At 37.4% G+C, this 24151-nt stretch overlaps 1 protein-coding gene across 5 annotated transcripts in view; it reads right to left on the bottom strand.

The window, feature by feature from the left end:
• Positions 1 to 24151, bottom strand: part of LOC117331724 (unconventional myosin-XV-like) — a 134551-nt gene that overhangs the window by 50952 nt on the left and 59448 nt on the right. For 4 of the 5 annotated variants that reach the window (XM_033890598.1, XM_033890581.1, XM_033890607.1 and 1 more), the window contains exons 1-13: positions 14349 to 14401; positions 13857 to 13921; positions 13244 to 13357; positions 10413 to 10574; positions 9441 to 9557; positions 8838 to 8896; positions 8527 to 8656; positions 7915 to 8142; positions 6338 to 6463; positions 6016 to 6093; positions 3580 to 3734; positions 2529 to 2699; positions 2252 to 2372 (exon numbers count right to left, since the gene is read on the bottom strand). In XM_033890598.1, coding sequence (XP_033746489.1) covers positions 2252 to 2372; positions 2529 to 2699; positions 3580 to 3734; positions 6016 to 6093; positions 6338 to 6463; positions 7915 to 8142; positions 8527 to 8656; positions 8838 to 8896; positions 9441 to 9557; positions 10413 to 10574; positions 13244 to 13321 — 1425 coding nt within the window. In that variant the 5' untranslated portion in view covers positions 13322 to 13357; positions 13857 to 13921; positions 14349 to 14401. Of the gene's footprint in view, positions 1 to 2251; positions 2373 to 2528; positions 2700 to 3579; positions 3735 to 6015; positions 6094 to 6337; positions 6464 to 7914; positions 8143 to 8526; positions 8657 to 8837; positions 8897 to 9440; positions 9558 to 10412; positions 10575 to 13243; positions 13358 to 13842; positions 13922 to 14348; positions 14550 to 19697; positions 19773 to 23634; positions 23745 to 24151 lie in introns of those variants that run through there. The other variant, XM_033890615.1, reaches the window with a different exon arrangement.

Genomic DNA, 24151 nt, shown 5'->3' with positions numbered 1-24151 from the left:
ATAAAAATTACACCTTTTCTTCAAATAATCTATAGAATAATAAAAAATCATTTTTGGAAATATTGGAATTGTTGAAAAGAAGAAAAAAAAAAAAATAGGAAAAATGTCAAGTTGACAATGTTTTTAACAGCAGTGTCCAATTGATGTTAGCAAAGGCTTCACATTTGATTATTTGCTAGCTTAAATAAAACAAAGTCAAATTTTCAAGCTGGCAGATAACAGTAAATAAATACATATCAATGCTAGCTAGAAACACTGAAGATCTTGGTAATTGGAAGAATTTTCAATTTTCATCTCAAAAATTTATCAATATCTCAAAAGATTTATAACTAGTCTTGTTTGCTTCTAAGGATGTTCCCAAAACAAGCACTTAATGTATCACATATTACAACATGACCTTTTGATGACACAACAACTTTAGCATGACAATCGGCCATTGTAGAAGAATTTGTTTCTAATTCAGTGATAATTTCTTATCGTGACACTATTTCTCTGTCATAATGGAAATCATAAAAAAAAATTACTTTGTGCATTTAAAAAATATCTTGTTTTGTTTTGGAGGATGTTATTCAAATAAACAGAAGATGAACTTGATGACGTTAGAATGATGTATTATCATACACTATCTGACAAGCTTTCGGACATGTATTATAAATACTGGTCTTTGTGTCAGCATGTTCAGGATCTGCGAACATTAATCAGCGTTTATTACAGGTATCTCGTACTGTTGACAGTGTTCATAGGGGTTAAAATGTAACAATTTTTTATAATTTTATGATTTATTTGGAGATGATCAAAACATGTTACAAAAAACTTATTTATTCTGTTTATTGTTCATGGCCATTAATCATAAAAGCACAAAAGTTGACAACATCACAATGTTGCAAGAAAACAACCTGTTGTGGTTGCTTATCAATAAAAAAAAACCCAGTTAATAAATAATTGAACTACACCTAATAGTGCTCTACCATTTAAACCTTCTCTGACCTCATGTTTAATCTGTATGTTTGTAGCTATTTAGTTTTCTTTATATATCACTATTCTGTCTTTTGTGTCTAAATCAGATGTTTACTCTATAATTTTATTTATCTATTTTTCAATGTTTCAATTTCTTAAGGGTTTGAATGGTTATAAGGTATATTCAAAGGGAGATAACTGCCATAAAAAATCATGTTTATGACTACATTAAACACCCATCTTTTTATAACATATACACCAGTATGTCATTTACCTTAATATGGGCAGACCAGGCATTTTAATTTACATATAATTTACTTAACGACATGATATTGTCGACTGAGTTAAGTACATATATAACTCTTCGTAACAGACAGTTGTATATAAATATCATATCTACAGCAAACATACTCAGCACACTGACACAACATTCCAACTGTTTTTAAAATGAGTAATCATTTAGAATTTCAAAATGGACACAGTTATTACCTGGCTAATTAATCCAACTTATCTTGAAAATTAAAGTGTTTCAGTTTCTGTCTAATTATAAAACCAGTGTAGCGTTAAGTATCAACACAAACATGTTACCATTATATCAGACGCATGTCAAGTTTGTCATAGTCAAAATTAGGCAAGTTGTTGGCAGCTTAGGTGACAATGCCATCTAATTATGCAGACTTAATAATTTCTGAACAAACTGTAGGAGAATTAATCTAAAGAAAAGAACATTATCTCCGTGGACATCTGTTAAACACATTATCTCTAAGAAGTCAAAAGAAAACAAATCTAGTTAATGCTTAATTAAGGAGACATGCGACATTACACTTTACCTGTGATTTATCATGAAGTTACCTCCCTTTAAACATTTTCAATTGGTATTTGCTTGTGCAAACTAAAATTTCAACAAAAGCTTATTCAACAAGATTGATAGTATCATTTCAAAGAGGAAAATAAATTGCATTAAAAAAATAGCATTCGAGATATTAGGAATAACAATTTTTTTAAAGCTATGCATGCTTCTCAGAAACGGACCCTAAACTGTTAAAATTTATGTGTAAAATTTACAAATGTGTCCATTAAAAAAAAGACTTTCCGTGTTTCTCAGGAACAAACTCGTTGTGGACTGGAGGCATAAATCAGAGGAAGATAGCATAAACCCAAAGTAGTAAGCAATCTAAGGTTTTTAAATTAATGATATCAGATTTGATTTTAGCAATTAACATCGGAAAATTCTACATGTTTCTATTTGGAAAATTGATTTTGTTTAAATTCAATTAAAATGATATGTTCTTACCTTTGTGGCCCCAATCCTGTACATGTGTGACATTGATGGACCCTGGGTTAACAGAATCTTGTTACACACCTCCGTTGGTAATAATCTGTCATTAATTTTACCCATCAGGAGGAAACGATACCTGGAAATAGAATGAAGATTTATTGAGGGAAATATAATAGAACAAAAACTTCACAGTAAAACAAATACCTGGATAAGTAAAATTATGTATATTGAACAATAATGGATATAAGCTTAAAGGGAAATAACTCCCAATACCTGGAGATAAGCGACTCACCTCTCGATGAAGACTGGGAATTTGACTCGGATAGGGAAGCCCATTTTACGGATACGGATGGTTTCCAGCATCCCGGTGTACCTTAGTTGGTCTAATACCACCGTCTTCTCAAACTGCATCGGGGCCTTGTGGTTGTTTGGTTTTACACACCGCACAAAGTACGGGTTACATCTGTGGACGGAGAAAAAAGACGGTATGAGGGGTATAATGGAGGCTTAAGTGTAAGTCTTAATGTCATGGTGTTTGGGTGTTAGTCTTAATGTCATGGTGTTTGGGTGTTAGTCTTAATGTCATGGTGTTTGGGTTTAAGTCTTAATGTCATGGTGTTTGAGTGTAAGTCTTAATGTCACAGCGTTTGGGTGTAAGTCTTAATGTCATAGCGTTTGGGTGTAAGTCTTAATGTCATGGTGTTTGGGTGTAAGTCTTAATGTCATGGTGTTTGAGTGTAAGTCTTAATGTCACAGCGTTTGGGTGTAAGTCTTAATGTCATAGCGTTTGGGTGTAAGTCTTAATGTCATGGTGTTTGAGTGTAAGTCGTAATGTCATGGTGTTTGGGTGTAAGTCTTAATGTCATGGTGTTTGAGTGTAAGTCTTAATGTCACAGCGTTTGGGTGTAAGTCTTAATGTCATGGCATTTGGGTGTAATTCTTAATGTCATGGTGTTTAAGTGTAAGTCTTAATGTCATAGCATTTGGGTGTAAGTCTTAATGTCATGGTGTTTGAGTGTAAGTCGTAATGTCATGGTGTTTGGGTGTAAGTCTTAATGTCATGGTATTTGGGTGTAAGTCTTAATGTCCCAGCGTTTGGGTTTAAGTCTTTATGTCATGGTGTTTGGGTTTAAGTCTTTATGTCATGGTGTTTGGGTTTAAGTCTTAATGTCATGGTGTTTGGGTTTAAGTCTTAATGTCATGGCGTTTGGGTGTAAGTCTTAATGTCATAGTGTTAATGTGTAAGTCTTAATGTCAAAGCGTTTGAGAGTACTCAACTAATTCTAATTGTTTCAAGTATAGACATGATGGACACACATATTCTGAAAACATAATGTACTTACTTTGACATTGTGTCTATCAGGGAGAGCAGTGACTCGGTAAAGCCTGCTGCCACTGTGGGAGTCCTGGGTTTGAGGGTCACGTAGCGCCCAGTTGACTTGCTCAGTGTCTTTGTAATAAGTCGATCTCGCATTTCTTTGAACATGGATGCAATCATCTGAAATAAAAAATCCAGCCATTTACTAAAAAATGTTTTCTTTATAGGAAGATATCAACAACTAGATTTTTTTGATTTCATTTATATTTATATTATATGTATACATCCAATAGTGATGTCAGGTTTTTCCTCGTAATTTATAGCGATCTTTCCTTAAACAAAGCCTTTTCCTTAAGAAATTCACAAAATAAAAAAGAAAAGATTTTTTTATTTGCTAATAAAATAACTAATGCTGGGCAGGGTTTCCTATCAACTGAGTTAGATCATTGTTTCCATGGCGACCTTGTTCTATACCACACCATGGTGACCCTGTTCTATGCCACACCATGGTGACCTTGTTCTATGCCACATCATGGTGACCTTGTTCCATGCCACATCATGGTGACCTTGTTCCATGCCACACAATGGTGACCCTGTTCCATGCCACACCATGGTGACCCTGTCCAGAGCCACACCATGGTGACCTTGTCCAGAGCCACACCATGGTGACCTTTTCCAGACAGAGTCACAACATGCTGACCTTGTCCAGAGTCACACCATGCTGACCTTGTCCAGAGTCACACCATGCTGACCTTGTCCAAACAGTGCCACACCATGGTGACCTTGTCCAGAGTCACAACATGCTGACCTTGTCCAGAGCCACACCATGGTGACCTTGTCCAAACAGTGCCACACCATGATGACCTTGTCCAGAGTCACACCATGCTGACCTTGTCCAAACAGTGCCACACCATGCTGACCTTGTCCAGAGTCACACCATGCTGACCTTGTCCAGAGCCACACCATGGTGACCTTGTCCAAACAGTGCCACACCATGGTGACCTTGTCCAAACAGTGCCACACCATGGTGACCTTGTCCAGAGCCACACCATGGTGACCTTGTCCAGAGCCACACCATGGTGACCATGTCCAAACAGTGCCACACCATGCTGACCTTGTCCAGAGCCACACCATGCTGACCTTGTCCAAACAGTGCCACACCATGCTGACCTTGTCCAGACAGAGTCACACCATGCTGACCTTGTCCAGAGTCACACCAATACCAGATAACTTACCCTGTTTTTATTCTCACTGTCCAATACCAGATAAATTACCCTGTTTTTACTCTCACTGTCCAATACCAGATAACTTACCCTGTTTTTACTCTCACTGTCCAATACCAGATAAATTACCCTGTTTTTACTCTCACTGTCCAATACCAGATAACTTACCCTGTTTTTACTCTCACTGTCCAATACCAGATAAATTACCCTGTTTTTACTCTCACTGTCCAATACCAGATAACTTACCCTGTTTTTACTCTCACTGTCCAATACCAGATAACTTACCCTGTTTTTCTCTCACTGTCCAATACCAGATAACTTACCCTGTTTTTCTCTCACTGTCCAATACCAGATAACTTACCCTGTTTTTACTCTCACTGTCCAATACCAGATAACTTACCCTGTTTTTACTCTCACTGTCCAATACCAGATAACTTACCCTGTTTTTACTCTCAGTGTCCAAACTTACCCTGTTTTTACTCTCACTGTCCAATACCAGATAACTTACCCTGTTTTTACTCTCACTGTCCAATACCAGATAAATTACCCTGTTTTTACTCTCACTGTCCAATACCAGATAACTTACCCTGTTTTTACTCTCACTGTCCAATACCAGATAAATTACCCTGTTTTTACTCTCACTGTCCAATACCAGATAACTTACCCTGTTTTTACTCTCACTGTCCAATACCAGATAACTTACCCTGTTTTTCTCTCACTGTCCAATACCAGATAACTTACCCTGTTTTTCTCTCACTGTCCAATACCAGATAACTTACCCTGTTTTTACTCTCACTGTCCAATACCAGATAACTTACCCTTTTTTTACTCTCACTGTCCAATACCAGATAACTTACCCTGTTTTTACTCTCAGTGTCCAAACTTACCCTGTTTTTACTCTCACTGTCCAATACCAGATAACTTACCCTGTTTTTACTCTCACTGTTCAATACCAGATAACTTACCCTGTTTTTACTCTCACTGTCCAATACCAGATAACTTACCCTGTTTTTACTCTCACTGTCCAATACCAGATAACTTACCCTGTTTTTACTCTCACTGTCCAATACCAGATAACTTACCCTGTTTTTACTCTCACTGTCCAATACCAGATAACTTACCCTGTTTTTACTCTCACTGTTCAATACCAGATAACTTACCCTGTTTTTACTCTCACTGTCCAATACCAGATAACTTACCCTGTTTTTACTCTCACTGTCCAATACCAGATAACTTACCCTGTTTTTACTCTCACACAAAAGTTCTACAACATCACTCCTCAGTGTGTCTTTGTTCTTCTCCAGGAAATGGTCCACCTGAAACAGTTCATAAATCAAATTATTTTCTTTCGCCACCTAAAACAGTTCGTAAATTAAATTATTGTAACACTGTCATATCTGACACCAACTTAACCAACACACTGTCCGACACAACAACTACATTCAGTGTCGGTAAAGTTTGGTCTTACTATGTATAAATAGAAAATAAGCTGAAACCATGGAATCAGAAATCAGAAATATTTCCATGCCCAGTTTAAACAGGTTTCACTCTATCACTTACATTGTATTTGATCTTCCCAGCGAAGTGGAGGACATAAAACTCGGGGACAGACATCCGTGGTTTGTCATACAGAGAATTACTGGAGTGATGAAAGTGACATTTCTCCAGGAATGAGAGATCCGTAGCCTGTAAAACACAATCATTACATCATTAAATGTCTAACTTTGTGATTAACATTTAACAGGTGTAGATGATTGGCTACCAGGGGCACTATTAGTGTGATCATATGTAACCTAGACTTTCTGCCGGTCACATTATACAGGCTGCAGAAATATGACAACTTAATGTAAAGAGGAACATTAAATAGAGAACAGTAAGTACTAATATCATAGATTACAGAGGTTTTTCTCAGTCAGGGGACACAACTCATGACTTCAGAGGTTTGTCTTAGACAGGGGACACAACTCATGACTTCAGAGGTTTGTCTTAGTCAGGGGACACAACTCATGACTTCAGAGGTTTGTCTTAGTCAGGGGACACAACTCATGACTACAGAGGTTTGTCTTAGTCAGGGGACACAACTCATGACTACAGAGGTTTTTCTCAGTCAGGGGACACAACTCATGACTTCAGAGGTTTGTCTTAGATAGGGGACACAACTCATGACTTCAGAGGTTTGTCTTAGTCAGGGGACACAACTCATGACTTCAGAGGTTTGTCTTAGTCAGGGGACACAACTCATGACTTTAGAGGTTTGTCTTAGTCAGGGGACACAACTCATGACTTCAGAGGTTTGTCTTAGTCAGGGGACACAACTCATGACTTCAGAGGTTTGTCTTAGTCAGGGGACACAACTCATGACTTCAGAGGTTTGTCTTAGTCAGGGGACACAACTCAAGACTACAGAGGTTTGTCTTAGTCAGGGGACACAACTCATGACTTCAGAGGTTTGTCTTAGTCAGGGGACACAACTCATGACTACAGAGGTTTGTCTTAGTCAGGGGACACAACTCATGACTACAGAGGTTTTTCTCAGTCAGGGGACACAACTCATGACTTCAGAGGTTTGTCTTAGTCAGGGGACACAACTCATGACTTCAGAGGTTTGTCTTAGTCAGGGGACACAACTCATGACTTCAGAGGTTTGTCTTAGTCAGGGACACAACTCATGACTTCAGAGGTTTGTCTTAGTCAGGGGACACAACTCATGACTACAGAGGTTTTTCTCAGTCAGGGGACACAACTCATGACTTCAGAGGTTTGTCTTAGTCAGGGGACACAACTCATGACTTCAGAGGTTTGTCTTAGTCAGGGGACACAGCTCATGACTACAGAGGTTTGCCTTAGTCAGGGGACACAGCTCATGACTACAGAGGTTTGTCTTAGTCAGGGGACACAACTCATGACTTCAGAGGTTTGTCTTAGTCAGGGGACACAACTCATGACTTCAGAGGTTTGTCTTAGTCAGGGGACACAACTCAGGACATTGTATTTTTTTCTTATTGCTGCGTTGAACATTTTTCAATATATATTATGAAAAAATATTAATGAGGTTGACACAGTGAATAGTGAACTTGAATAAAGACACAATATACAGTTATTAACAATCATTAGCTTGATATAAGGACACAACGTACCTGAGGAAAGCTGCATTCGTCGTCTAGGATGACTAGGATTCCAGCGGGTTTGCTGGCGAGGAGGTCAATGACTGGCTGGTTGTCTTGGAATTCTATAGATGACCAGTCAATGTTCTCTTTAGCGTATTCCTTCTGCTCAAGTCGGAAGATGTGTTGGTTGAAGAAGAACTGTAATGTCTCATTTGCATAGTTGATACACAGCTGCTCAAAGCTGTTCACATGAAAGTCCTGTAAATAGAAAATTAATGTAAACTGAAAGTTTTCAATCTTGGAACCACTTATTTGGTAACAGACTGTAAATCCTTAATGTCTTATATCCTTACAGAAAACAGGCTGAAATATGCCTCGGAAATCATATAATACTGTTCAAGATCAAATAGAGGTTACAGTGACCTAATTCTATAACCTCTTGTACAAATCTTGTAATAGAAAAGTAATGGAATTCACCACTCCTGTATGGTGTGGACACACCACTCCTGTATGGTGTGGACAATATCAACTCAATGGTTATGTCAGATGAAATTTGAAACAAAATTTGATTCTTTTTCACCAAGCTTTTGAAGGTGTGACCATCAATCAATAAACTTTGATAATATGCTAGTTTTTACTTACTTCAAACCCGAAAATATCTAGAACGGCTATGGCCGATGTCTTTTCTCGTTCGGCCCGGCAGATGATGAGGTTGACTCTCTCCACTAACCAAGTAAACAGCCGACTATAAAGAGCTTTGGATATAGCATCCCTGGAAACCAAAAAGTACATTATACATATTCAGTTTTTTGTATTTGTTGTTACAATGAAATATTCTTCTAGACGTAAAATAAATCGTACTGAAGTCGTTTTTTTTTTAATTTTTACTGTCTTTTTGTCATTTTTTTTTCCAAAATCCAAATTCATATAGAAGTTGAGTAATAGATACATACCTGGAGTCCAGAGCCTGGTCTATGTTAAACGGTGTGAGAACACGATCACCTCGCGTTTCCTGAAGAATACAAAAAAATCATGCAATCATTGAAATTTCCTTTTTACTGATATCTTATTTCCTGGTAATGAGTGATAGCTTGATTTCCTGGTAATGAGTGATAGCTTTCACAAAGGAGTTAGATTGCATTTATTACAATATTCTTCATACTGTCAGGTAATGAATCACAACACCATTTGATTTTCAGTTCAATGCCTAGCTATAACATCTGTGACTTTTATGGTAGGGCTTTTTTTAGCTTTACTTACAGTGACTTTGTGATGAGGGCTTCTTTGAGCCTTATTACTGGTGACTGTAGAGCCTAACTTACAGTGACTTTTATGGCTTTTTTGAGCCTAAGGTATTGTGACTTTCGAGGTGAGGGCTTGTTGGAGCCATATTGTGACCATGACATTCGTGGTTAGGGTTTGTTGGAGTCGTATGTACCATGACTTTTGTGATGAGGGCTTGTTGAGCATTATGTACAATGTTTTTTGTGGTTAGACTTTCTTTAAGCCTTATTTACCGTGATGTATGTGGTGAGGGCTCGTTTTAGCCTACTTACCGTGACTTTGGTGGTGAGAGCTTGCTGTAACCAGTCCTCAGACAGCTGAAGCAGATGGGAGATCCACTTGAGTTCAGCATCACTCCCAAGTAAAACTGTGTCGTGGCCATTGTCGTGCTGAAAATGAAAATTCAGTGTGAGTTTTCATTGGTATTACCTCAAAACAAGAAAGCAACAAAATAACAGAACTAAAAACATGTGACTGAACGAGTGAAACATTCAGTAGATCCAGTTCTCTCCAGCCGTTCCAACAAATAGAATGAAAAATTTATATTCTGCCAAAAATGATGTGTCTAATTAGGGGGATTTAATTATAGATTCAACAAGGCGACCAGTGACATTTCATTTTAGATGTACACAAAACTGATATGTTCTTAACCAATTTAACTGTACTTTATCAGTGTGATCAGCTAATACTGAATCCAAGCTGTGTCATAATGTCAATGAAACTTTTAACATGAAGGCCGTAATCTGAAATTATTTGGCAAATTTCAAGACTGTCTGATGACAATTAAAAAACTTTATTCTGACTTGATAATTAATGTGTAAATTTTAGAATGTAATAAGGAATCAAAATGTTCTATTCAGTGAACCAGGCCTAAGACAACACAACTAGAATGTTCCAGTAATACTATAAAGTCACATAACAACATTATTCTGTAAACAGTTTTGAAAGTTAATATTCTTACATCAATATATTCATGAAATGAACATCCAATGTATACTGTTTGTAAAACTGTCTTAATAGAGTTACACATGTATTCATAAAATATTTGAATTTGTGATTATAACTCCTTGAAAATTAAATGGAAACTTAAAAACTCATGAAATATTCATGAGATTCAATTTAGCCAACGAAGGACATTTAAAATTTTGAGGAAGAAGATTTGAATAAAATATACCTTGTAGTGTTATCTTTTTTAAATCAAACTAAACAAAATCTCAGCGATACCTACCCGGTGTTGACCTTACCTGTATTGCTTTGAAATAAATATTGCCTAAATGTAAGACACATGAAAGTATCTTGAAAATCGTCTCCTGTTCGTGTCTCTCGAAGTTGAGAACTTCCATGGCGGCACTGAGAGTCCGGAAATTGTCTGCGTCATCTCGTCCTGAGATACTACAACTTCCACCCTGTGAAAAAATCACCAGAAAAACAATGATAATGTCCCCAAAAGTTCTTCTTGTGCCTTTTATTTCTTTAATGACATATAATTAATTTTCCATTGTTTGTATGCAGAATGCGGCTTTCTGATTGGTTGAGATTTTTTTTCCATACCACTATGAATGGCGCGAAAAATGTGATACGACAATTGACGTTGCGTATTGATTTGAGAAAAAGAATCCCATATAAAACCAGTAAAATTGTACATACACATGTTTTAAGTTAGAAAATTACTTTCAAAAATTAATTATAAGCGTTGATGTCAATTAATTTTTCGTTTCATAGGGGTATGAAAACATTTTTGTTTGCAAACTTCTGTAAGAATCTGCTATGCGATTCATACAGTTTGCAAACGAATTTTTTTTCATACCCCGATGAAACTAAAAAAAAATTGACATCAATGCTTAAATAAACCAATAAATCAATTGATTGGAATTTCAGTCATTTGTTTATGTTCAGTTTGGCATAAAAAAAACACTCCACAATCCCACAAACTTATAATGCTTTCTTGTCACTAAAACCTAGGCCTAGGTCTATTTATTTATTTATTTATGTTTAGGGGGGGGGATTGATTTATAAATGTTATGATATATACATGAACACTTGTTAGGTATGAATTACTTGAAAATAAATAAAAAAGTGCAAAAAGTGCAATTTTCAAGGAAATTGGGTAAAGGAGGAGGGGGGGGGGGGGGGGATAACATCATATGATTTCTAGGTCCACAACTCTATTTGTAAGTGTCTAGCTGAAGGGCTATTTTACCTTGATAAAGAGTTAGGCAGGTAAGAAACCTTTGTTCAGCTTCTACCAGAGATTCTTACTGTAAGGTAGGGTACTAATTAAGGCAAATAATTAATGAATGCTGAGATGTTCCGAACATCTCTGTGTGCATGTCCAGTGATTCTACATCATCGTACAGGTATCAGGTCAAACTAAAACTTAATCAATTATTAATGTACTGACATCAGAACGTGAAGATTTTATAGAAATCATTAATTCTTGGTTGGAGCATCAATGGTGTAGCATTTCAATGATTGATATTGTTTTTATAGAGCTATAACATCTCCTATGTAACAGCTGATGAATTAGAAATATCTGAGGCTGTTATTTATTTGCTATGACAATACAGTCTATTCAGAGGTATTAATTAGCCAATAACTGCTGATGTTGATTTCCCCATTGAATACCTGCTATCCAGAATCCTGAATTAATTAATAATCAATAACAACAGAACAGGTGAGCGATACAGTCTTACCCACAGGTACATTAGGTATATATAGGTTTATCTCAGGTGAGTGATACAGTCTTACCCACAGGTACATTAGGTATAAAGGTTTATCTCAGGTGAGTGATACAGTCTTACCCACAGGTACATTAGGTATATATAGGTTTATCTCAGGTGAGTGATACAGTCTTACCCACAGATACATTAGGTATATATAGGTTTATCTCAGGTGAGTGATACAGTCTCGGCCACAGATACATTAGGTATATATAGGTTTATCTCAGGTGAGTGATACAGTCTCGGCCACAGGTACATTAGGTATAAAGGTTTATCTCAGGTGAGTGATACAGTCTTACCCACAGGTACATTAGGTATAAAGGTTTATCTCAGGTGAGTGATACAGTCTTACCCACAGATACATTAGGTATATCTCAGGTGAGTGATACAGCCTCGGCCACAGGTACATTAGGTATAAAGGTTTATCTCAGGTGAGTGATACAGTCTTACCCACAGGTACATTAGGTATATAGGTTTATCTCAGGTGAGTGATACAGTCTTACCCACAGGTACATTAGGTATAAAGGTTTATCTCAGGTGAGTGATACAGTCTTACCCACAGGTACATTAGGTATATACAGGTTTATCTCAGGTGAGTGATACAGTCTTACCCACAGGTACATTAGGTATATACAGGTTTATCTCAGGTGAGTGATACAGTCTCGGCCACAGGTACATTAGGTATGTATAGGTTTATCTCAGGTGAGTTTGGGTTATGGGAATTTTCTATGATATGTACAGCTGTAGATGTTTGTTTACATTTTCTGGAAGACTGAATTAATTCTGCTTTAAACGACTCTAAATAGATATAACTAATTCTTGAGAAATCATAAATTTTAATTAAGGCACAGGTAAATTGATTTCCTTTACAGATTTTCAAGATTACTAATCTTTTATGGATTTTAACTTAAGTATTAAATTGTATTTAAAAGCTCATCAAATTATATAAAGGAATTAATTTTGGCTACAACCAGCTTATGACTTAAAGTAAAAGACATTTTAAATTCTTTATTTATTCATGAGTAATTAGTTTTCTTGAGTTCATGACAATGCCATCTTGCTGTTAAATGGATACCAACATCCTAAAAGCCAGCCATTAAATGACTGATTTTTTTGGTTACCTTTTAAGAGTTAATGGACAGGTCATTTAACTAGAGTGCTCTAGTCTATGTAGTTGTAAGAAAGTATTACCAAGCATACTGGGAAGCCAATTTTGTATAAAAGAGGGAACATGTTAAGATACGGTCATTTTGATGTCTTGAACAGCAGTCTGATTGGGTGTCTATTGTTTTTAAACTCATTACCTGTGTCTTCCTCTAATTACATGCTTGTGTTTCTAATTACAGGTAAGTTACCTGGTTCAGGTAGAAGTATTTGTTGGCAGCCTGGAGCCCATACTTTCCCTTTTGCTCATCAGTAAACCCAGACAACATCTCATAAAATACATGGTAGTTTCTTTCTTCTGCCGCCTAAACAAAGAAAGTTGTTTTTCATTATCTACATCTGATCAAATATTTATACTTTTATTGGAAGGTGATATATACCATGAAAAATACTTCAAACATGGGTTTCAATCGTGTCTGTCCAATTCTCTCTCCAAATGTGAGTTACCGTATTTATCCTAGTAATAAGCCAAGGTGTCAACACACCACCTCTATCTGAAAGGAGGGGGTGGAAGTGATACTGGGTAGAGAAATAGCATACGATAGTATTTTTACTGAAGTCAACATCAGGTGAGTTTACAGGTATTACCAGACATGGACTTATTGTAGGATAATTACAGCAGTTTTTTTCTTAATGTGTATCTTTCATATCCTCATAAATCTGAATGAATTATTCAACAATTATATCTTATAATGAAATCTTGCACAATTGATTAAATATTATTTTAGCTAAAACAGCTGAACCAAGCAAATTCAGATGGCAAAAATTTCCTATCCTGCTCTGCCAGTACTGAATTGTACAGACCTGGGTTACGAGGACGAGATTTCTCCAGTAAGTATTCAGATGTTCGTGCTCCAACTATGGAACCCCTAGAAAAACAGAATATTCCTAATTTTAGATTATCTTTTCATTTTTCCATTTCTCTGTCTTCTTTTTTAAAGAAAGATATTTAACTTACTCCATACAACAATCATCAAACGTTTCATGCAGTGTTTTTTCTTTAATTTCCATTTCCTTAAAGCACCATTTTTAATTCACCTCATTAAATTCTTCTTAAAAGTAATGATGTATTAATGTTGAATGCAACATTCCAAAAGCTTTGAAGTTATCATCATTGTTTAATAAGAATTTAGGGAACCACATTAAAAATAAAGTTATTTATCTAAAATCTTATATCACTTTTCTTCAGAATCTTGAAATCTGGATTACATTACTCCACTTTTGAGCACCTTTTAGATTTCCTCTAAGGTAATATCAAAACACATGTAATGACAGTAGAATAACTTGTCTACTTACGTTTTAAAGAACACTTCAATATATTTGCCGAATCTGCTGGAGTTGTCATTTCGGATGGTTTTTGCATTGCCGAAGGACTCGAGGAGCGGGTTGGCCTCGAGGATTTGTTCAGTGATGAGATCATTACCGGATTTATTAACAGCAGCCAAATATTGCATCACCAGCTTGGTGGCCTCCGTTTTACCAGCTCCACTCTCACCACTGAAAATAGGTCACAAACTCTTAGAAGTAGGTCACAAACTCTTAGAAGTAGGTCACAAACTCTTAGAAGTAGGTCACAGAATCAACAAGCATACTGGGTACTGCTAGAGTAAAGCATGTTCCCTACCTAACCCCAATAAAAAAGTAAGTGACCTCGACCTTGATCCAAAAACCCTGAAACTCAAACTTGTCGGAGATATAATGGTCCTTTATCATTGTGTAAAAATCTATCAAAATCCATCAAGGATTGAAGTCACTGGAGCGCTGACAAACTTTGGCGTTACGTATATTCGTACAAGACAGACAGAGAGGAAACCTAGCTGTAGTGCCCTTGGTTTGACCGGTAGGGGACTAATTAGAGTGATATCATAAGACAGTTAATCACTTAAAACTAGAAATAGGCCTCAAATTATAGGTCAGAAACAGAAAACAAGATCCCATACAAAGGATGTGATCATATTATTACAAATAGGTCATACAATTGAAAATAGGTCAAATAATGATACAGGAGGTCAGTAAAATGGCCTGTACTGGATAGATATTAGAGGTAGCTAGTGGACATCACATAACAGTAGAAATCTGAATCACTCTGGGGACAAGTAAATTGTTCGGCTATACAGATGTAGGATATGTGCCTTATTCAGTATAACAGGTAAACTGATATATGGTGGACATCAGGTAAACTGATATATGGTGGACATCAGGTAAACTGATATATGGTGGACACCAGGTAAACTGATGTATGGTGGACATCAGGTAAACTGATATATGGTGGACATCAGGTAAACTGATATATGGTGGACATCAGGTAAACTGATATATGATGGACATCAGGTAAACTGATATATGATGGACATCAGGTAAACTGATATATGGTGGACATCAGGTAAACTGATATATGGTGGACATCAGGTAAACTGATATATGATGGACATCAGGTAAACTGATATATGGTGGACATCAGGCAAACTGATATATGGTGGACACCAGGTAAACTGATATATGGTGGACATCAGGTAAACTGATATATGGTGGACATCAGATTAAAAGTTTGCTGTCTGATGTATGTTCCTTTGTAAAATATCAATTCATCTACTCAATTCAATATCAGATACAAACACTGAAAATATGTAGGTCATGAGAATGACGCAAATTAGGTCAAAGAAGTCTGACTATATAAACAAAGTAGGTCACAGAAGTCCCACTAAACAAAGTAGGTCACGCCATTAGTGAGTTGTGAATGCCACTTGTTTAGTTTATTTTTACAGTGATCCACGTGAATTCCATACATTGATTCTGCAGCTTATCCTAATCCACATATAATCCACATATAATCCATTCTAAGCAGTTTAATGCTTTGCTTTTTTAATTTGTTTTTAGTCTTGTGCAGTTTGTTATTTTAATCTCTAGAATACTACAAATATGCGAGAGATCTTAACTGGTCTCCGCGACTTACACTACCTACCGATAAGTTTAAGATTACATAAAGATATGAAAGACGAAGTTGAAAACTATTAAGACATGAAGCCATAATTCAGTCTGTACGGAGAAGAATTTGGAATCTGTACATTTTTCTGTACCTGTTTTCTCTGACACACCTGTGCCAGGTAAACCTACAGGTATTGATTAACAGATCGCCTCCTTGTCCCAACATCAGACAGCCTGGTGTAATAAAACTATATCCACACCAAACACAGATTTTCCTATCTATCGATTATTTGTAATAAACAGACGCTCCTGTATCTATATATGTCCACACTAAAGTGAGTTGGAGTCCGGATCCACTCACAATCACCGCAACACTCTTCAAAGGCTTTCAAAGATATCGATAATGCCAAAGACTTTTTTTAAAGACAAAAAAATATAATAGCTTGATATAATGTTTTAATAGATATTTCCCTACAGATGAACTGTCCTGTTGCATAAACAACACAATAAAGTTTGTGCTTGCATTCTGGCCAGGTTTCAGATATTTCAATTTATGATAAGAAAAAAGTACAAAAGATGGATTAAAAAAAATAATTCAAAACAAAATGTCATTATTTTATATGTCAACTTTCAAATTTAACAGGTTAATCTAATCACAGGTTTCTGTATTACACAGGGAATGCATTTGATACAAAATAGCTCATTGATAAAAAACATCAAACAATCAATGTATTTTTGTCTTATATTTACTTATAGATAAAATGAGGTTACAAACTCTACAGTACACAGAGGTATAAGTAGGGCATCTTATGTTTACAGATTACAATATGATCCCGTGGAGTTCTTATGACAATCACTGGGACAGATATCAGTAAATACTGACCCTGATAACGACAGTCAAAGTTCTGTCAACTTAACATACTTATTTAATCTCAAACGTATAATATCTAATGCCAAAGTAACAAGTATATAATTGAGGAGAATCAAAAATACTCATTTATACAAAATTATTTAATAAATATTTTTCATGTTTTTATAAAAATATTTTCTAACAATTTTTAAACTCTGATATTAATGACTTTTTTTTCATTTTTTTTGCTATTAGGGAACAGCTTTATTGAAGAATTAGGAGTGATTTATGGACTAAATAAAGATGAATCAAAATCTTTCTATATTCCAATGTTCAGTAAACTAAATAGAAGGTAAAACAAAATAAAGTGATCATTCATTTCTTATCTGGATTATCTGTTACGTTAAGCTAACAATGATCATTCTACAGGCCGACACGCCCAAGTATATGCCATTCCTTCTTTATATCACACCCAACAGCCAAGTATTTATCTAGTATGAAGTGTTTCATTTTATAAAATCATTTAACACAAATTATCTAGGAAACATAACAGCTACCCTGTCAGTACAAATATTGATTCAATCATGGTTATCTTCAAAGTGAAGAAAAACATTTAAAAGAACATATCTTTTTTTAAATGCCTTACAAATATTGACCAGGATCTTGTACCAATTAAGGTATTTAAAGTTAATTTTAAAACATCTTGTGATTTTTTTTATTATGAATATATATCTTTTAAATAATCAAATATTGACATGGAATCTATGAAGACATAATTACTGAATTTTTCGGAGTACATAATGTCATCCCCTGTCTGTATTTCAAACACATGCAATTTTAAATGTACAGTATCATACCTGAAATGTTTTTGTTGCACAATGCCTGCACCTATGTACAGAAAACTACCACATGATTTCCTTTTGTCAATTTCAAGTCATAGTTTTTGCAAGTGTTACAAGAAGTTCTAAATATTATCAACTTTTTATGAAACTGATTTAGTTTTCTTCAAAATCTTTGAAACTGAAATTTCATACCAGACCATATGACACAAAAGTTGAAAAAGAAAAAAAGACTGATTATAATAAATTAAAACAGCATCAGTTGGATAAATCTATTAAACAGCAGTGGGCATGGATATAAGCTTATTACTAGGAATTGACTGATTGTCTGATCATTACACTATAAAGGACAGCTTAAACCTTGTCACAGTGACAAAACTGCATCATGTTCTGGTTTAAATGTACTCCGTACAGGGAGAAAAAATAACGTACTTCGTGTGGGGAGAAAACATAGTTATTAACAAACCTTGAATCCTAGACTTAGTAAGCTATTTCTAAAGTACACGACCTTTGCATGACTTTCAGATCAATTATTTTTACCTTCTTGGTCTATAATTAAAAATTCCACGCAAAATGAAACAATTTAAAAACCATTATTTTTAGAAGACGTAAAATTGTCGTTTTACAACTGATCTTTAGAATTTGAGGAGTGGTTAAAAGACTAAACACGATCCCTGTAAATTTGAACACACCTGCGACTAACATTACCTGGAAATAGGATCTACTTTCGTTTTAATCAAGCCAAGATCATGAGTTACCTACGACTGTGTATGTATGTGTACAATGTCTGTAGACATTTCTTTTTGAGACATTGGTAGAAGTAACACAACTGATATTGCTAACTTTACAAACACAAGAGGCCCAACAGGCCTGAATCACTCACCTGCTTCTAGAGCAACTTTTTAAGTTGATCTAGGTCATTTATATGCAGAAACTAATCAATGCCGATTACCACTTTATCAAATTATCAGAGAAGGCTAGCTAGGTTTATTCATGTAAGTTAATTTTATAAGCCTTCATTCCAGCATATTATTGGCCCGATATCATCTCCTGGAAGTCTAAGAGCTATTGAGCAATCATTGTTTAAAGATTTTAGAATTAAAGAATGTATGTCAAGGTCATTCATTTGAACAGACTTTGTAGCCTTTTACCACGGCATGCCACTGGTCCATGGCAACTCCCCGTACCTCTTGGCTATTGACAAAAAGTCCTTAAAGGATTTTAGCATATTTGACCCCTGTGACCTTGAATGTAAGTCAAGGTAAGTCAGGTGTTCATTTTGACACAAATGTAACAATCTCCTACATCTGTTTGGTAGGAGATATCTTTTTACTGTTCTACCAATCACAACAGGTTGACAACCACAGGTGACTCATTAGAACTGTTCAATGAATTATTTCCAAATGGAAGATCTGACCAGCAAACAAACATTTATTTAGCTGTCCTAATCAAACGAGAAAGACTGCACGAGAGTTTCGCCAAACACTTTCAACACACAATGACATGGCCTGGACATTTACATCACGGGGAAACAATATTGGCTTCATATCTATCACAGAACACAGAATATAATTTCCAATGATACTTTATGAGAAACCTTCCACATCCTACACCCAAAACCTGGCAGCAATTATTGGGCTGGTGGGTGAAAATATGACCCTGGGTTTTCAGATTACAACTCATATAGAGCACAATCAGATCTTTTTGTATAACAAAGGGGAGCTAATGAACTCCAATAATAGATCTATTTTTAATTAGATTCTCATCAAAGATAGGTAAATTAATTACCTCACTTATCTACAGGATTTTTTTGTCTCATTTTGAGAAGAAAATTTGAAATGGAAAGGCAGCAGGTTTCAGAGTAAGCTGAAAATTTAGAGAAATGGGCTTCAAACTGAAATATCTTCAGTAGGGTATAGATCCTATTATTGACCCTCGTAGAAATCACAGAAAATGCCTAGTATCTAACTTTCTTAATTTTTTTGGTATTTGCTACTCTTTGATTTTTGCTTGGGTCCTTGGAAATTCTACCTGATAACAATCACTTGGTTCTCCTTTTCCTTCAGCATCCGGGCATAGGACACACTTCCAATGGCAAACAGGTGACTGAAAATACAAAACATTCACGCATCAGTCTCAACAATATATAGTTCTAGTGTCGGTGGGAGGACCAGTTCTGGTATCGGTGGGAGGACCAGTTCTAGTGTCGGTGGGAGGACCAGTTCTAGTGTCGGCGGGAGGACCAGTTCTAGTGTCGGCGGGAGGACCAGTTCTAGTGTCGGTTGGAGGACCAGTTCTAGTGTCGGTGGGAGGACTAGTTCTAGTGTCGGCGGGAGGACCAGTTCTAGTGTCGGTGGGAGGACCAGTTCTACTGTCGGCGGGAGGACCAGTTCTAGTGTCGGCGGGAGGACCAGTTCTAGTGTCGGCGGGAGGACCAGTTCTAGTGTCGGCGGGAGGACCAGTTCTAGTGTCGGCGGGAGGACCAGTTCTAGTGTCGGCGGGAGGACCAGTTCTAGTGTCGGCGGGAGGATTAGTTCTAGTGTCGGCGGGAGGACCAGTTCTAGTGTCGGTTGGAGGACCAGTTCTAGTGTCGGCGGGAGGACCAGTTCTAGTGTCGGCGGGAGGACTAGTTCTAGTGTCGGTGGGAGGACCAGTTCTAGTGTCGGCGGGAGGACCAGTTCTAGTGTCGGCGGGAGGACCAGTTCTAGTGTCGGTGGGAGGACTAGTTCTAGTGTCGGTGGGAGGACCAGTTCTAGTGTCGGCGGGAGGACCAGTTCTAGTGTCGGCGGGAGGACCAGTTCTAGTGTCGGTGGGAGGACCAGTTCTAGTGTCGGTGGGAGGACTAGGTCTAGTGTCGGCGGGAGGACCAGTTCTAGTGTCGGTGGGAGGACCAGTTCTAGTGTCGGTGGGAGGACCAGTTCTAGTGTCGGTGGGAGGACCAGTTCTAGTGTCGGTGGGAGGACCAGTTCTAGTGTCGGTGGGAGGACCAGTTCTAGTGTCGGTGGGAGGACCTAGTTCTAGTGTCGGTGGGAGGACCAGTTCTAGTGTCGGTGGGAGGACCAGTTCTAGTGTCGGTGGGAGGACCAGTTCTAGTGTCGGTGGGAGGACCAGTTCTAGTGTCGGTGGGAGGACCAGTTCTAGTGTCGGTGGGAGGACCAGTTCTAGTGTCGGTGGGAGGACCAGTTCTAGTGTCGGTGGGAGGACTAGTTCTAGTGTCGGTGGGAGGACCAGTTCTAGTGTCGGTGGGAGGACCAGTTCTAGTGTCGGTGGGAGGACCAGTTCTAGTGTCGGTGGGAGGACCAGTTCTAGTGTCGGTGGGAGGACCAGTTCTAGTGTCGGTGGGAGGACCAGTTCTAGTGTCGGTGGGAGGACCAGTTCTAGTGTCGGTGGGAGGACCAGTTCTAGTGTCGGTGGGAGGACCAGTTCTAGTGTCGGTGGGAGGACCAGTTCTAGTGTCGGTGGGAGGACTAGGTCTAGTGTCGGCGGGAGGACCAGTTCTAGTGTCGGTGGGAGGACCAGTTCTAGTGTCGGAGGGAGGACCAGTTCTAGTGTCGGTGGGAGGACTAGTTCTAGTGTCGGTGGGAGGACCAGTTCTAGTGTCGGCGGGAGGACTAGGTCTAGTGTCGGCGGGAGGACCAGTTCTAGTGTCGGTGGGAGGACCAGTTCTAGTGTCGGCGGGAGGACTAGTTTCTAGTGTCGGTGGGAGGACCAGTTCTAGTGTCGGTGGGAGGACGAGTTCTAGTGTCGGCGGGAGGACCAGTTCTAGTGTCGGTGGGAGGACCAGTTCTAGTGTCGGTGGGAGGACCAGTTCTAGTGTCGGTGGGAGGACCAGTTCTAGTGTCGGTGGGAGGACCAGTTCTAGTGTCGGTGGGAGGACCAGTTCTAGTGTCGGTGGGAGGACCAGTTCTAGTGTCGGTGGGAGGACTAGTTCTAGTGCTGGTGGGAGGACCAGTTCTAGTGTCGGTGGGAGGACTAGTTCTAGTGTCGGTTGGAGGACCAGTTCTAGTGTCGGTGGGAGGACCAGTTCTAGTGTCGGTGGGAGGACCAGTTCTAGTGTCGGTGGGAGGACCAGTTCTAGTGTCGGTGGGAGGACCAGTTCTAGTGTCGGTGGGAGGACCAGTTCTAGTGTCGGTGGGAGGACCAGTTCTAGTGTCGGTGGGAGGACTAGTTCTAGTGCTGGTGGGAGGACCAGTTCTAGTGTCGGCGGGAGGACTAGTTCTAGTGTCGGTGGGAGGACCAGTTCTAGTGTCGGTGGGAGGACCAGTTCTAGTGTCGGTGGGAGGACTGTCGAAACACTAACAAATACAAAAAGGTTAAGGCAGACAAGATAACCAACAAACCTTGACAATGTCCATTGACATTTTTCTGGGACAATAGATCAGTTTAAATGCCTTGGTAGAATCAATGGAGGTCACTGGATTATTGAAAAGCCTGGGATATAGAGTGTAGTAAGGAATATATGCTGCGTTTATTGTGCTGTGTGGCTAAGAATTGTTGATGTTTATCGACAATATCCTTCTTTGTTCATAATCTACTGTAACAAGAGTGTTAGTTAAACCAAACAATACCGGTCTGGGACAGCTCATATCAATACATTTCTCTCGCTCTTGGAAGGATTTTTTCAATTATGGACACTGCTAGGATAATCTATCTGATAAATTATTCATCATAATTTTCTGTTGAACTGACGTCTACCTGAAATGCTGTGTGTGTATAAAAACTTCACATAAAGCACAGAGGTTGAGCCAAGTTCTTTATGACCTACATATCCTGCAAGCATATATAACTGTTTTCATAATGGTAGCAATAATAGTTTTCTCCTTGCCTAAATCTGAATTTTTATTACAGGATAAAGTCTGTGGTTTATTTAGCTATTCAAAATTGTATTGCTGCGATTTTCACCGATTTTTTGTACTGTTAAGTTCTCTGTTTACATTTGAAAAGAGGCATATTTCATTGAACCAACAAATTTGTACTGTGACAAGACAATGCTTGGTAATAAGTCCAACACCCTATTGTTTTTTATTTGAACAGATGACGGCCATATCACAAGCAATGCCTTATTTAGAACTTGTGTTTATAGAAAAGATAAAATTATCTAGCACATGTCTAGACATCTGAATGCCATGATTTGTCACCATTGCTACAATTACTGGTACATTGATTAAAAAATTAAAAGTCACTCTACATAGATTAAATCACAGCAAGCAATGTTCAATCTGAAAAAAATTAAGTTGGTAGCGTATTTGACCTTGTAAGTATAAATGTAACCCTCCATTTGATTTTACAGATGAAATTTGCTCTTTTACAGAAATATCAAATTTCCCTACCATTACCTGTTGTTCAATACTCTATCTGATGGAAAGGAATGAGAATCAAGATTTAAAATATGAAGCTTTTTTCTTTAATTCAACTCTTTTCAATTTTCTGTCTCTTAAAATACACATACAAACATTTACAATCCTTTGAAGTTTCCTTTGGCTAACACACAATTACAACAGTAAGTTCTCTTATTTTTTAACTAAAAACTTATTTTCGTATCTTAATGTTAATTAAGCCAGACTCAGGCTTACAAAGTCTACAAACTTTCATGTATTTGCATATATTATGCAAATTAGCTTTACAACCATAGCCATAAACTTTAAGCAATACATTTGTTATTGTGATATTTTTTCTTATTAATTTCCATATCATATTGTCTGGTTTCATACAATCAAAACAGGAAACTACAGCATGGATTCTTTTACAAATCCAGTTTTTCCTCAATAACAGGTAAATTCCGATTGGCTAGACTTAATTAATTGATTCACTCTCCAAAAGACATAGATATAATCAAGATACAAAAAAAGGATGAGAATGATTGATGATATATGAGAAAACATCAAGAACAAATATAAATTTTATCAAGATGCAAACATGGTTGATTGATGATGATAAGATTTGTATGTGATATGTGTTGATAACTTACGGTGGTAAGCTTCCAAGTGGTTGTCCCTCATACTTCTTGACCATGTCTCGGCCATAGATATTGAACATCTTGTAGGGATTGACCGATGCCAGGATACTTCCCACAAACGTCTGTCAAGACAAGAACAAAACTGACCATTTAACTTACTGTTACATGCGACTCTCTCCCCTTTATCTACCCATTACATGATATGGCCGATTTTTTATTTCCATTTTATTTCAAATTAAAAGTATATTTTCAATTTACAACCTTTCATGTCACAACATAAATCTCATCCAAGTTAAACATTTTTACTTTAAAATTGCCCCTGAAGTCCGACTACAGTAGCAAAGTTGTTGAAGAAAATTGTCTATTACATATGTGCTACCAAAATCGCTTAAAAAATTGGTAAAATTTTAATAGTGAAAAAGCCACTAATGTTGTGTTCTGTATTAAATTGATATTATTTGTTAGAACTGGGAAAAATTCATAGAAATTGTGGGTAGTGGTATATTATTTTCATTAAGGGACAAAATGC

Source organism: Pecten maximus, chromosome 1 (assembly GCF_902652985.1).
Source record: "Pecten maximus chromosome 1, xPecMax1.1, whole genome shotgun sequence".
NCBI classification, from domain to species: Eukaryota; Metazoa; Mollusca; class Bivalvia; order Pectinida; family Pectinidae; genus Pecten; species Pecten maximus.
This window is presented reverse-complemented; position numbering and strand designations above follow the sequence as displayed.